Raw genomic sequence first — 13,530 nt, forward strand, 5'->3', positions numbered from 1 at the left:
CACAAAATCGTCGGAGATTAGCAATTTTCTACGAGGCACGCAAATCATCCTCTTCCTAATGATTTTTTTTCTTAATTTCGAGCTAGAGAAGGTGTTTTATCTAAATCTCGAGCGGGACCGCTTATTAGTATCCAAATCACGTAATTGGTCGATGCGGTCGTATGACGTGGACAGTACGACGACGCACCGTCGACCGTCTGGTTCAGCCGCGAAAATGACATTTTTCTCGAGTAGAGCGAGTCGGCTGAGAGGAAATACGCAGTTACGCACCGTCGTCGCGCGTGGGGGCGACGCGCGCATCTCGCCATTTCCGTTTCTCTCTTCATGCTTTTTCAGCTTTCTTCCCGACGTAAATAGGCTCCCAACCTCTCTCTCCTCCTTTCTCTTTCTAATTTCCTTCTCTTTACCAGCGCCTTCTTTCTCTCTCTCTCTACATCCCTCTCATCTACTCCTCCTCCACCAAACCCTAACCCGGCGTCGCTCCTTCTCCTCCTCCTCCTCCCGAAACCGCGGCCGCGCACGGCGGCGGCGGCCCCTAAAACCCTAAATCGGCCGCGAGAGACGGGCGGCTCCGGCGGGCCATGGATTCCCAGCAGAACAGCCTCTTCGAGACGGCGTCGCAGCCCGACGCCGGCAATGACGCCTACACCTTCTACGAATTCAACACCCAGGGCGACGGCGATTTCGATTACCCCGAGTTCCGCGACCCGATGCGGTCCGCGTGGCCCACCCCGTCCGACTCCATCGCCGCCGACCCCACCGCCGGCGGCCCCTCCTCCGCCGATCAGCAGTCCGACAATTCCCCCGTATCCGCCGCGCCCGGCGGCGCCACGAAGAGCCGCCGCGGCGGGGGCGGAGGCTCGGGGAGCAGCAGCGGAGGGGGCGGGAATCAGACGGTGGATGCCCTAGCCGCCGGGATGAGCGGGTTGAATTTCGAGGATACGGTCGATGACGATAGTTATGAGTACGGGAAGGGCGATTTCATGGAGCACGCGTGTCGGTACTGCGGGGTTTCGAACCCTGCGTGTGTGGTAAGGTGTAACGTACCGTCGTGCCGGAAATGGTTCTGCAATTCGAGGGGAAACACATCCGGGTCACATATTGTCAATCACCTGGCGAGTTTGCTTGCTTCTCTCTCTCTCTCTCTCTCTTTTCTTTTTTCCTGCGGTTTTGGATAGTTTACGAAATCGGTAGGTTTTTATTCTTTGGCCGGATAAGCAATAGAGTTCCAGCGATGTTGGGTTTTGCTGGTTGTCAATAGCTTTGGTCAAATAGGTGTTGAAGTGAACTTGGGTTTTAACATGCTCGTGCGTGAAATTCATAAAAGGACATACGGATTTGTTTTTTTCACAGATAGGAAATGCTCAAGACCGTAGCTTAAGCAGGCTTCTAGTTTTTGTTTTTGTGTCAATCATTTGGAATTCGTTAATAGATGCACTTGGAAGTCGGAAAGGAACAACAGGGGCAAGCCTTTACGTCTCTGTACTGAAGCATTTTATCGAGACATCTTGTTCTATCGAAAGGAGAAAATGTTTTGAGGTTCTTATGAGATGAAGATATAGGTGTTGAAGTTTTGTTTCATTGAGATTTGGGTTATAAAATAAGGAACTTAGCGTTCATTGCCATTGGCTGTGTACATGTATGTCTTTTGGCTGTTAATCCTGTCAGTCAGTAGAATTATAGTGGTCATGTAGGATCAAAGCCTGGGAAGCTGTGTGGTCCAATCAATTAATTGTAGATTGATGCGTGTTTTTTACCCTTTTTCCTAAGATGATCTGGAAACAATATTTTTTTGGCTGTTGGGTGTCGGTAAGCTATGGAGCTTTTTTGTCCTTTGCTATTTCTAGTTCTCTAGACTTCCAAAATTTTGTTTTCCATCTACTCCATCTACTTCAATAAGCTGAACCAAATAGGCTCTAGGTAAAGTCTGAATGTTGCCAATGAATTGAATGATATAAGTTTCTTCTGGTTAAGTTTTTGCTGCACAATCCAGTAATTTTGCTGCTGACTTGACGGATCCAGATAGGTTGCCCATTCAGCTACAGTTTCAGCTTTTGTTTATAATTTGGCATTGCTTCATTGGTTCTCCTGCAGGTCAGAGCAAAGCACAAAGAAGTTTGCCTTCATAAGGACAGTCCTTTGGGGGAAACCATTCTTGAATGCTATAATTGTGGATGCCGTAATGTTTTCCTTCTTGGATTCATTTCTGCCAAAACTGAAAGTGTTGTTGTTCTACTGTGTCGGGAGCCCTGCTTGAGCGTCAATGCTTTGAAGGACATGAACTGGGACCTGAGTCAGTGGTGTCCTTTGATTGATGACAGATGCTTCTTGCAGTGGCTTGTTAAGGTCAGTTTTTCTCATTTTTCCAAGAGATATGAGACCTATCAAATTTGTTATCTAGAGAGCCTGCTCACCCTCTGTACCTCACAGGTCCCATCAGAACAGGAGCAGTTGAGGGCACGCCAGATCAGCGCACAACAAATAAACAAGATAGAAGAACTGTGGAAGACGAATCCTGATGCTTCCCTTGAGGATCTTGAGAAGCCTGGTGTGGATGATGAGCCTCAGCCTGTGGCACTGAAGTATGAAGATGCATATCAGGTTCCTACATTGACTGTGGTTCAGAGAGTGTCCTTTATTACTAATTGCAACTAACTTATGGATGGTGCTGTCCGCTGCAGTATCAAAATGTTTTTGCTCCACTCATCAAGCTTGAAGCTGATTATGATAAAGTATGTACGCCTTATCTTTTTTGTGCTCTCATTAGAAACTTTAACATTTATTGATGATGCCTTTATCTTGTAAAGAACTACTCATTTCTGCTGCGTATATTCTGTTAAGAAGACATTTCTACTTACCTGTTCGGTGAAGCTTACGGCATCTGTATTACCGAATTTGTTGTAGATGATGAAAGAATCTCAGAGCAAGGACAATGTCACTATTCGATGGGATATTGGTCTGAACAAGAAGCGCATTGCATATTTTATTTTCCCTAAGGTGATTTAAGATGCATTTATTCTTGCAAAATATGCTGTTCTTTTTCTTTGCTTTGCTGCAAAGTTAAGATGCATCTGTTGTCAATCTAGGAAGACAATGAGTTGAGACTAGTACCAGGTGATGAGTTGAGGCTCCGCTATTCAGGAGATGCTGCTCATCCAGCGTGGCAATCTGTGGGGCATGTGGTATGTCTTTCAAATTGCGTATCTGCCCAAAAGATACATTAACTCTTCTTTTTTGGTTCAAGTGTTGTGGGGGCTCACTTAATACTTTTTTCATTTTAGATTAAGCTAACTGCACAAGAAGAGGTTGCTTTGGAGCTTCGTGCCAGTCAGGTTTGTTTTTAGAGTGCCGTCTTTTACTTTCTTTTGTCTATTTATTTTTGCTTATAGGCTACTTTAATGTTTAGGGCGTTCCAGTTGATGTCAATCACGGTTTGAGTGTTGACTTTGTGTGGAAGAGTACAAGCTTTGACAGAATGCAGGGAGCAATGAAGACATTTGCTGTGGATGAAACAAGTGTCAGTGGGTTAGTTTAATCTCCATTTTCCATCGTTTTTTTTTTAATTTGTTTTGTTCTAACATTTTTTATTTCTTCAGGGTTAATTTTTAACAGCAATTCTTTTGTAATCCCTGTTAATTTTGAGGGTGTAATACCTGCAGACCATTTATATGTATATGTATCATGGTTCAGTACTTTAGACATCTGAATATGACAGTGAATATTGGGTGTGGGTCTCAGGACATGTGGTGGTGCACATTGTAGGGTATTCAATATTATGCTCTACTCTCCTCATTGTGGGGATGTCCTAGATGTCCTTTTGCCATGAATTGAGTTGGGGTGTCCGATGCCTGTTGGCCTACTGTTATGTAATGATGGAGCATTTTGTCTTATCTGCTTTTCTGCCTTTGCTGGCCTTTATGCCAATAGTCTGTTCTTCATACTTTTTATCTGCTACTTGGGTCTGTTTAATGCTATCACTTCTTACAGGTATATCTATCACCACTTGTTGGGCCATGAGGTTGAGCTTCAAATGGTCCGGAATACGTTGCCTCGTCGATTTGGTGCACCTGGACTTCCTGAGCTCAATGCATCTCAGGTACTTTTGTCCGCTGTCTCACTGTCTATCATGTATGGCCGAGGTTTTAATCCATTCTGGCATAGTATTTTACTGTTTTACCATGTGTTAATGTTTGGTATTTTGGAGTTCTGGCATGCTTGATCTTGTTGGGTGTAAACTGCTTAATCCATTTTCTTTTTGGGTAGGAAGGGTTTACTAATATCATTCTGACACTGTTTACATAAAGCACAGCAAGGGGCAAGGGTGAATTGGAAATTCTTCTGAATCTATTGATTTCTTGTGTTAGTCAGTCATCCTGTTTAACTATGGGATGAAGCATTCATGTTGTAACATGGCTGTTCAATTACTGGTTTCTCCTTGCAACCTCCTCCCTCCTTTTCTTTGTGGATGTGCATCCCTTTGTTTTTAACATGAATAGTGCTTGAATCACTGGGCTTATTTCAAGTTTCTGCATTTTCTGCATTGCTTTGTTTTTTGTTTTCAATGCATGCTTACCGAATGGTCATTGCGTATCAGGTTTTTGCTGTGAAGAGCGTTCTCCAGAAGCCCATAAGTTTGATTCAGGGTCCTCCTGGCACAGGCAAAACTGTTACTTCAGCGGCGATAGTTTATCACATGGCTAAACAAGGACAGGGGCAAGTAAGCTTGGGGACTTTTCTCTCGAATCCATCTCTCTCTCTCTCTCTCTCTCTCTCTCTCTCTCACACACACACACACACACACACACACACACACACACACACACGTGTATATTGACATATTGGATCTCTTGTGCACACTTTCATTTGTATTTCTATATATCATTGGGGATTATTCTTTTGTGCTAATAATAGTCCCATGGATATAGAACCACAACCATTGGTTCTAATAAAATTGTCTCATGAATATGGAACCATGTCCATTCTTACCTGTGCATGTCCCCTTTCTAAATTACAAGGTTCTGGTCTGTGCTCCAAGTAATGTTGCTGTGGACCAGCTTGCTGAAAAGATAAGTGCAACTGGATTGAAGGTAAGAGGTTTTTGTATTGTTGCTAGTTCTGTTTTGGCATCATCACTGAATGATCTTAGTACCCAAGATCACTTTATATGGGTTCAGCGTGCATCGTATTGTTACTAATTGACTAGAGGTGATTTTACCAAAGGAAACTTAGTTTTACACTACATAAAATTCTGAGGTTTAGGTTTTTGCATAGTCCTATAATAGTGTCTTCATTTTCTTCCCCTGCCTGTGTGTTTTGACTCCAGTTGCTATTTCTTTTAAAGGTTGTTAGGCTTTGTGCAAAATCCAGGGAAGCTGTCAGTTCCCCTGTTGAGCATTTGACCCTCCATTATCAGGTTTGCAAACTTGTCAATTGTTGATGATTTACAATATCTTGTATTTATGTGGCAGTGTTTTCACAGAGTGATCAATGTATCATCTGTATTGCAGGTTCGACATCTTGACACTTCTGAAAAGAGCGAGCTTCACAAATTACAACAGTTGAAGGATGAGCAAGGTCATTTTTTCTGATCCTGCAATTCTAGTTTCCTTTGTTGTTGACTTCCTTTGGGGTTGTGTTCTTTCATTCTTACTTTCAGTGGAGTTTTTTTAAAATCATTTGGGCAATATGTTGCTTTCGGTATATGAAAGTTGTTGACTACTTTTTAAATTTAGCTTCTTTATGCCTCAAATTCGGGTTGAAAATTCTTCTTTAGTGCAAGAAAAGGTACAGTACTTTTAAGTTGTAGCTGATGGTTTAGAATTCTTGGACCTTTTATGCAAGTTACATTAAAAATATGAGAATTAAATGATTCTTTTTCCTGATGATTGTGTTTATGCTGTAAAATGTTGAGGTTTCTTTATCATTACTAAGATGATGGACTTAAATTTGGTGTGACTATATCAGTGGCATAATATAGATGGTTTAATCTTTAGAACTACCACAGCCTTCTTTCTCTCTGGAACTTCAGTGGCATGTCTAGTTGTTTTAATTGCTTTGTTTTCTCCTTCTTTTTACATGTAATGTAGCTCTCTTGACATGTATCTTGATATATAACCAGGGGAACTGTCAAGTAGTGATGAAAAGAAGTACAAAGCTCTAAAACGTGCCACCGAGCGAGAGATTTCTCAGAGTGCTGATGTCATTTGTTGCACGTGTGTCGGTGCTGGAGATCCTCGATTAGCAAATTTTCGCTTTCGGCAGGTATAAGATAGTTTGCACAAACTTTCTGGTGCCCATTTAACTTTTAAAGCCAACTAAAACTGACTGGTTGTTGTTACTTTAGGTTCTAATAGATGAGTCAACTCAGGCTACAGAACCTGAATGTCTGATCCCCCTGGTTCTCGGTGCCAAACAGGTGCTGAAAGTTGAAGATAGTTGTGCTTTTTGTATATAATTTTTGGTTTACCTTGCTCTGAAAGTTCTACTTCAGGTAGTGCTAGTTGGTGATCACTGTCAGCTTGGTCCTGTCATTATGTGCAAGAAAGCTGCTCGAGCTGGACTGGCTCAATCGTTATTTGAACGTCTTGTTCTTCTTGGGGTAAAACCAATCAGGCTGCAGGTAATTGTTCTATTTTAGGAGTACCTACTCCACGATGTTTGAAACTTGGACTGAGGCGAAGATGGTGCAGTTGGCAACTCTTGTTAGCAATTCTTGGATCTTGCATATTATGTGCATGTCTATTGATTGGAACAAGAGGATGGAGGTCAACTGGTCCTTCTTTGTAGGTTTAATGAAGTTCGGACATATGGTTCGCATAAATTGGTCACTTTTAATTGCTTTCTCATCAATTACCACCAGATGCTGGGGTTTCATTTTGACTGTGGACAATCTGTAGGCACGAGTCTGATTGTGGTGTTGTCCATTCAGGACAGTAGATGGTTTGGATGCCCTTTTGCATATAGTGGTAGGCATAATACTCCCCTCTGTATTTGGGGTCAAGATTGCAGATATGCAACCCTGCATTTACTTGATATGGTTGGATTTCCAAAGTTCTGTGAACACTTTCTTAAGTCTGTTGATGTCCTGTTTCAAAGATGTTGAAAATGCTTTCTATTGGAATTTTTGTGTATTGATATAAAAGTGTCTACAAATTCCTCTCTGAATGTAAACAATATTAATTTCGCCATAGATATCAAGATTCATACCTGGGGATGCACTCCAGTTTTCTGTGGTTGACACAGCCTGTCCTCTTCTTTTACCTCAGGTTCAATATCGTATGCATCCATCTCTGTCTGAATTCCCATCAAATAGCTTCTATGAAGGTACACTGCAAAATGGAGTTACAATCAATGAACGGCAGTCTACAGGCATTGATTTTCCTTGGCCTGTGCCAAACCGCCCCATGTTTTTCTATGTCCAGGTATGATTGTGCAAAAATGCATTTTTGTGATTCAATGTATTTCAATTATTTTGGTCATATGGTTGCTGAACAATTTAGGATTTATTAAAATAATTATTGTGAGGAAATTGAACCACGGGAGGAGTTATTTCAGTGCTAGGCTGCTTGCCAAGGGGCTATGGACGTGGCTTCTTTCAGTTTAATGTGGGCCAAAAGATACCTTAAAAGTTCTTTTTTTTTTATTAAAAAAAAAAGAAAAGAAAGAATGCCAGTGGGAGTTAGTTGAACCATCTATTTTATAAAAATTTAGTGTACATGATTCTCAGTTTTAATGAGTTCTTTAAGAACTGTTAGGCTTCTAGGTCCACCTATGCATCAGCTGTTTCTTTCTTTTTCTTTTTTTTTTTTTACTTAAGTTTCTCAGAGGCCACATTTAATTTTCAAGCTGTTTTTTAGATGGGACAAGAGGAGATAAGTGCCAGTGGAACATCTTATCTTAATAGGACTGAAGCTGCAAATGTTGAGAAAATTGTAACAACTTTCTTAAGAAGCGGAGTAGTCCCCAGCCAGGTATAATACTCCTCTCTGAATTTGCATGCATGTCCCATTGTGTTTTTCTAACAGTCTTTTCTCCAGATTGGAGTGATAACACCATATGAAGGACAAAGGGCCTATATTGTCAACTATATGGCAAGAAATGGTGCTTTGAGACAGCAACTCTACAAGGAAATTGAGGTGAAATTGTTGTCTCAAGTCATCACTTTCGATGCCTTCTATTTTTTAAATGGGACTGACTATATATGAACTTTTTACCCCTTACAGGTTGCTAGTGTAGATTCATTTCAAGGAAGGGAAAAGGATTACATCATTTTGTCTTGTGTACGCAGTAATGAACACCAGGTTAGTAATATTATTCTTGTGGCTTACATAATTGAAGCAACTGCTTTTAAATCTCATGCACGAATACCGCTCAATGTGATACGTTGCTTGTCACTTCTCTTTCCCCTTTGGGTTTTCATAGACTCATATGCTTGTTATGTACTGTATCTACTGGGCAGTAAGTCTAGTAATTTTAATCGACTGCTTATTACTTTTTCGCTAGTTTGTGCAACTCAGTTGCATCTACTTCCCGTATAATCATAGTTTTGTTTGTTCAGGGAATTGGATTTCTGAATGATCCTCGCAGGCTCAATGTTGCTTTAACACGTGCTCGATATGGAATTGTTATCCTTGGAAACCCTAAAGTTCTAAGCAAACAGCCTCTGTGGAATAGTTTATTGACTCACTACAAGGTACTATTGACATTCTACCGTTGCGAATGTGTCAGTAGATTGGGATCTTCTAAAGCTGATTGATACATGAATTACCAGAAGTCTGTTTCGGCAGTACACACTAATATGTACATGTTAATAGTTAAAACTCTCATTCTCATGTTGTATCTGGATGATAGATGGAGTTGGTAGTCATTACCTGCTGATTTTTTAATGGTTCTCTCTGCTGATTTTTTAATGGTTCTGTCTGCTAATTCTTTTTCTTTGTTTTCTGAAAATGTCTCATCAGGAACATGAATGCTTGGTTGAAGGACCTTTGAATAACTTGAAACAGAGCATGGTTCAGTTTCAAAAACCGAAAAAGGTAGGCTACTGAACACTCGACAATGCTTCAAAAAGTAGCTTAAGGTGGCTTTGTTGTTTTGATGCATATGAATGTTTGATGGTTATTTTTGGTACTCTAATTTGGAGTAGATCTACAATGATCGGAGACTGTTCTTTGGTGGAGGACCTGGGATTATGCCACATGATGGTTTTGGTCCCATTGCATCCTCTAGTCCAAATGCTGATAGGAGAAGCAGCCGTGCCCGAGGTGAGTCATGCTTTAATGATTCAATTATAGAGTCGGATCATCTCCCCCTCCCGCTTTTCTTCTCAAAACCAACAATGCTATACACAATATTAGCTATTAATGTAGGTAGAAAATAAGCAATGGTATTTCCTCTTAATGTCCACTGAAGACATTTTTTTCATTTATTCCGAAGTGGTTTTCTCTAGTACAAATGATGCTAAATGCTTTTAATGTGAATTTGTTGTTTCTGTAAATGATATCATTCAATGTGATAGCAATGTTCCTTTGAACAGGTTCTTATGTGCCACCTGGCCCACCAAATGGCACTCACAAGACAGGAGTGCATCCAGCTGGATTTCCAATGCCTAGAGCCCCCATCCATCCATTTCCTGGTGCTCCCCCTTCTCAGCCATATGCTATACCAACTCGAGGAGCTGTTCATGGACCTGTTGGAGGCGTTCCTCATGGCCCTCCACCTGGAAGTCGTGGTTTTGGGGCTGGACGTGGCGGTGCTGCTCCTATTGGCAGTCATCTACCGCACCAGCAAGGGACACAGCAAACTATTGGTGGTTCTAATTTCAACTTTCCTCCTCTGGAGAATGCAAATAGCCAGCCATCTGCGGGTGGCCAACTGTCTCAACCTGGATTTGTCAATAACGTATGTAGCTATTTAGTTGCCCACATCCTCCCTCATAAAGCCCTACTGTTTTCCCTACTTCTTATATTTACTTCTGCCACTATTTGTCTGCTTATCAAAGACATTTGCTGTAAGAATTGCTTTGTCCTTGCTCCACAGCTACAAACACAGGGATCTGGCCAAGCTTTCCGTGATGGTTTCTCCATGGGGGGCATGTCACAAGTATGTCTTTGCTCTACTGGCTGAAACTTTCCTCATCAATTCATACTCCCCTCATTTTCTTATAATATTTTTCTGTATGGCTGATAATCAGGATTTCTTGGGTGATGACTTCAAGAGCCAGGGATCACATGTTCCCTACAATATGGCTGATTTTTCTACACAGGTACATCTGGAACTTACAATTCTAATTTGAATCGGTTCGATGTTCATGCATTGACTCCACATAGCACTAATGCTGTGTTTGGGAAATGAAGGAAAATGGGGAGAAATGAAATTTTGAGTGGAAAATGGGGAACAACATCAAAGTTTCCATGAGGACAAGGGAATACTTGAAATTCTGTATTTTCTCCCTAAAATTTGATCACTCCCCTCCTCTCGAACGTAGCATGAAAGTTGCAGTTTTCCTCCGCGATCCCTACTACTTAGAAGCAATTGAGATAAAGATTTGTCCAGTTTGAAACATTTTAAGTAGTGCATTAGATGAATTAATTGTTGCTATATCTACCTTTTCTGATTATTCATCGGAAACGGTTGATGGCTGCTCCTTATTGCTCTGTGTTCATCATGTGATACCATATATTCATCACCATGGAATACTGATGATGTTTTGGAATCTCTCCAGGCTTCTCAAAGTGGGTATGCTGTTGATTATATGACACAAGGTGGACAAGGTGGCTTCCCTGGGAATTTCCTAAATCAGAATACTCAAAATATGTATTCTCGTTTTGGCAGTGGAAATGATTTTATGTCTCAGGTATGCTACTAATTTTTCTTATGCAATGCCTGTCCTTACAACATGGTTGTGCACTGTCATTGATTCTGTGGATCTTCTTTTGACTTATGTTTTTTTGTTGCAGGATTACATGACTCATGGATCACAAGCTCTATTTACTCAAGTGGGTTTTAGTGAACCCTCACAAGATGATCCATCGCAAAGCCACTTCGGGATGAGCAGCCAACTGCAGACTCAGGTTTCTACCCCTTCTCTTATGCCATCTGATAAGATTCTGATGTCAGCTTCATTATAGCATTGTTACAAACACAACTGCTAGGTTTCCGTCCCTGCATCCATTTATTGGGATAACCTCAACTCAAATTTTGCCAAAATTTATCTTGCTTATTCATGGTTTAAGTCTTATTGTATGTGTGGGTGAGCTTTTTGATTGGAAAGTAAAGGAGCAATAACCAACACTCTTGGTAGAATAAGAAATTGGTTATTTGTTCCCTTATTTAGTGTTCTTTTCTTTACACAAGTTTTTCTTACTTCAACGTATATACTTTATCTCCTTGAATTCACGTGGTATACAACTCTTTTGCAGGGCTTGATGAATTCTCTTTATTCTCAGCCTTTTACACAATATGGCATGCAACCTCTGAACCTGCAATCTTCTCAACAGCCGCAATCTCAGCAAGGTCAGGGCTCACAGAATCAGAAGATTCACTATGCTGGTTAAGGGTTGAAGTGTGGCTATAGCTGTGATGGGTCATACTCCTTTTGCATTCAGCAGCTTGGTCTGTGCTATTCTGTCTGCGTAAAAAATATTGGCTTGAAGAATGGGGAAGCAGAAAGTTGTTTTTTGAGGCCCATCGGATCCTCTTGGTGATGAGGTTCGATGGATCTTGAATTGTGGAAATAAAGAGGTAATTTGAGGATATAAGTGGTTATTAGCCATGACGCAGACACAGCAGCACATATTCACGGCTGAGAAAGAAAGGATAGCCCCAGTAAACTGCTTTTATCCTTGCTCTCAAGAAAGTGCGACTTTTTGAGAGATACAGAGAATTTTACATGGATGGTTTTGTCGAAAGGGTTTCCGAGGCTTTAAAAGAAATGAAGCCACTCATCTTGTGGGTAAACAACATGACACACAGGGAAGCAATGCCAGCCAGAGATTTTGTACAGCACTGCCAGGAAAGTCGCCGGACCCTTTTAGCTTCTCCTGACATGTAATCATACTCTCTAGACAAGTAAACAAGACGAAGATAGGTGATAGATTGAGTGTGCCAAGAATAGTCTAATGATTTGTGCTGGTGATTTGTTAGTGTTATGGGTTCCTTGATCATGCCCGCTCGGTATGCTATGCTTTATTAGATTGGAGACGGGCGAATTTTACTTTTTGGTCATAGGGAACGGGTGATTGGTTGACTGGAATTTGGCCGTACTTTTTTTACGTTGTATTTGTGGAGTTGTGAATGGGTGCTTGAGTTGTTTCTTGCGTTTTTGGCACAGGGACCAATGGGCATGGTAGACGAGTGGAAATAATTTTAATTCCCTTTTGCCGTAGGTATCGCGTTTACTTTTACCGTTGTAGAAACGATATCAAGAGTGCAATGAATCAACCTCATAATGGTCCAGCCAAGAAGAAGGATCGACTGACAATGAGCCTTTGTTGTTTTCCTTTTGTGCGTTATATATGTCCTTTTCTTTGTCAGCCAAAAGGGGAGCGTCGAGGAGCACAAATAGCATCAGCCCCAAAAAGAAGTAACGTAAATGTTACTACAGTAGTATCGATAAGAACTCGACCGCGTGCGTAGGGAGCCTAACTTGACTACGATCACAAACGCTCAGACCTCCACTTTGCAGCCATACTCACTGCAAAACTTACCCCCGCGCCTCAGCTCCATCTGCTTCCATTTTACTCCTCGGCCCCGGAAGGATCAGCACGACGTTAGTGAGGACGACGTGGCAAGCCCTGAGCCGAGCTGCCATGAGCCCTGGGAGGCTGGTGGACTCGGCACTGAGCTCAATGACATCCTTGCTGGTGAGAGGGAACGAGTGTAGGTGAGCTTCGGTGGCAAGCCACTCCGAGAGGAAGAGGGAGGAGTCCCTGAGCCAGGAGTCGGGGAGGGGATGGCCGGTGACTTGAGTCACAAACGTCTTCCTGTTCGAGGACGGTGTACTGGTGTCCCACTATTTCGATCTCCCTCGTCGTCATTGAACTCCGTTCTTGCGAGCTGCTTCAACGGCTGATGTGTCGGTTATCTGTTTATAGCAACTAGCAAACGATACGTTATGTTGATTGTGGCCCCTTTTACCTTTATTTGGTTCTGTGAATGCCACAGCCAGCTGGAGTTCAACGCGGACTCGAGTCGGTGCTTCGACTTAGTCATCAAAGTTCCGTAACTCTCGGCCCAAGACTATTCCGTCAATGCTCGTTCTAGGGTTGTTGACACCTGCTCCGGGTTGACTTCTTGAGTTCTGCAACTTAATCTGCGTTTGCTTCTTATAAGCGATTGTGTACAAGCAGACTCACATAAGATTAAATGATAGTATTTGATGCCATCCAAGTAAGTTGAAGGGTACTATAAATTTCATGATAAAGGAAATTCATTTTTCAAAAATTCATTTTCAAATAAAATAATTAATTTTCGTTTGTTTGATAGTTTAGGGAAAGTGTTTTCTTTCTTGCCAAAGGAGAAATTCGTTTT

The 13,530-nt window shown here is 41.7% G+C and overlaps 1 protein-coding gene across 1 annotated transcript; it reads left to right on the plus strand.

The window, feature by feature from the left end:
* The first annotated feature begins 369 nt into the window (after positions 1–369).
* LOC104443591 (regulator of nonsense transcripts 1 homolog) lies at positions 370–12,373 on the plus strand. Its single transcript, XM_010057081.3, has 29 exons — positions 370–1,115; positions 2,095–2,346; positions 2,431–2,601; positions 2,682–2,732; positions 2,905–2,997; positions 3,087–3,182; positions 3,282–3,332; positions 3,407–3,525; positions 3,988–4,096; positions 4,595–4,717; positions 5,016–5,087; positions 5,342–5,413; positions 5,508–5,574; positions 6,119–6,261; positions 6,344–6,415; positions 6,491–6,619; positions 7,266–7,421; positions 7,857–7,970; positions 8,037–8,135; positions 8,223–8,300; positions 8,558–8,692; positions 8,961–9,035; positions 9,146–9,263; positions 9,536–9,900; positions 10,039–10,101; positions 10,193–10,264; positions 10,724–10,855; positions 10,959–11,072; positions 11,421–12,373. Exons 1-29 carry the CDS (start codon positions 582–584, stop codon positions 11,553–11,555), a joined length of 3,810 nt encoding a protein of 1,269 aa, XP_010055383.1. The 5' UTR covers positions 370–581; the 3' UTR covers positions 11,556–12,373.
* The last annotated feature ends 1,157 nt before the right edge of the window (positions 12,374–13,530 follow it).

The sequence above is a fragment of the Eucalyptus grandis genome, chromosome 5 (assembly GCF_016545825.1).
Source record: "Eucalyptus grandis isolate ANBG69807.140 chromosome 5, ASM1654582v1, whole genome shotgun sequence".
In the NCBI taxonomy this organism is placed as follows: domain Eukaryota; kingdom Viridiplantae; phylum Streptophyta; class Magnoliopsida; order Myrtales; family Myrtaceae; genus Eucalyptus; species Eucalyptus grandis.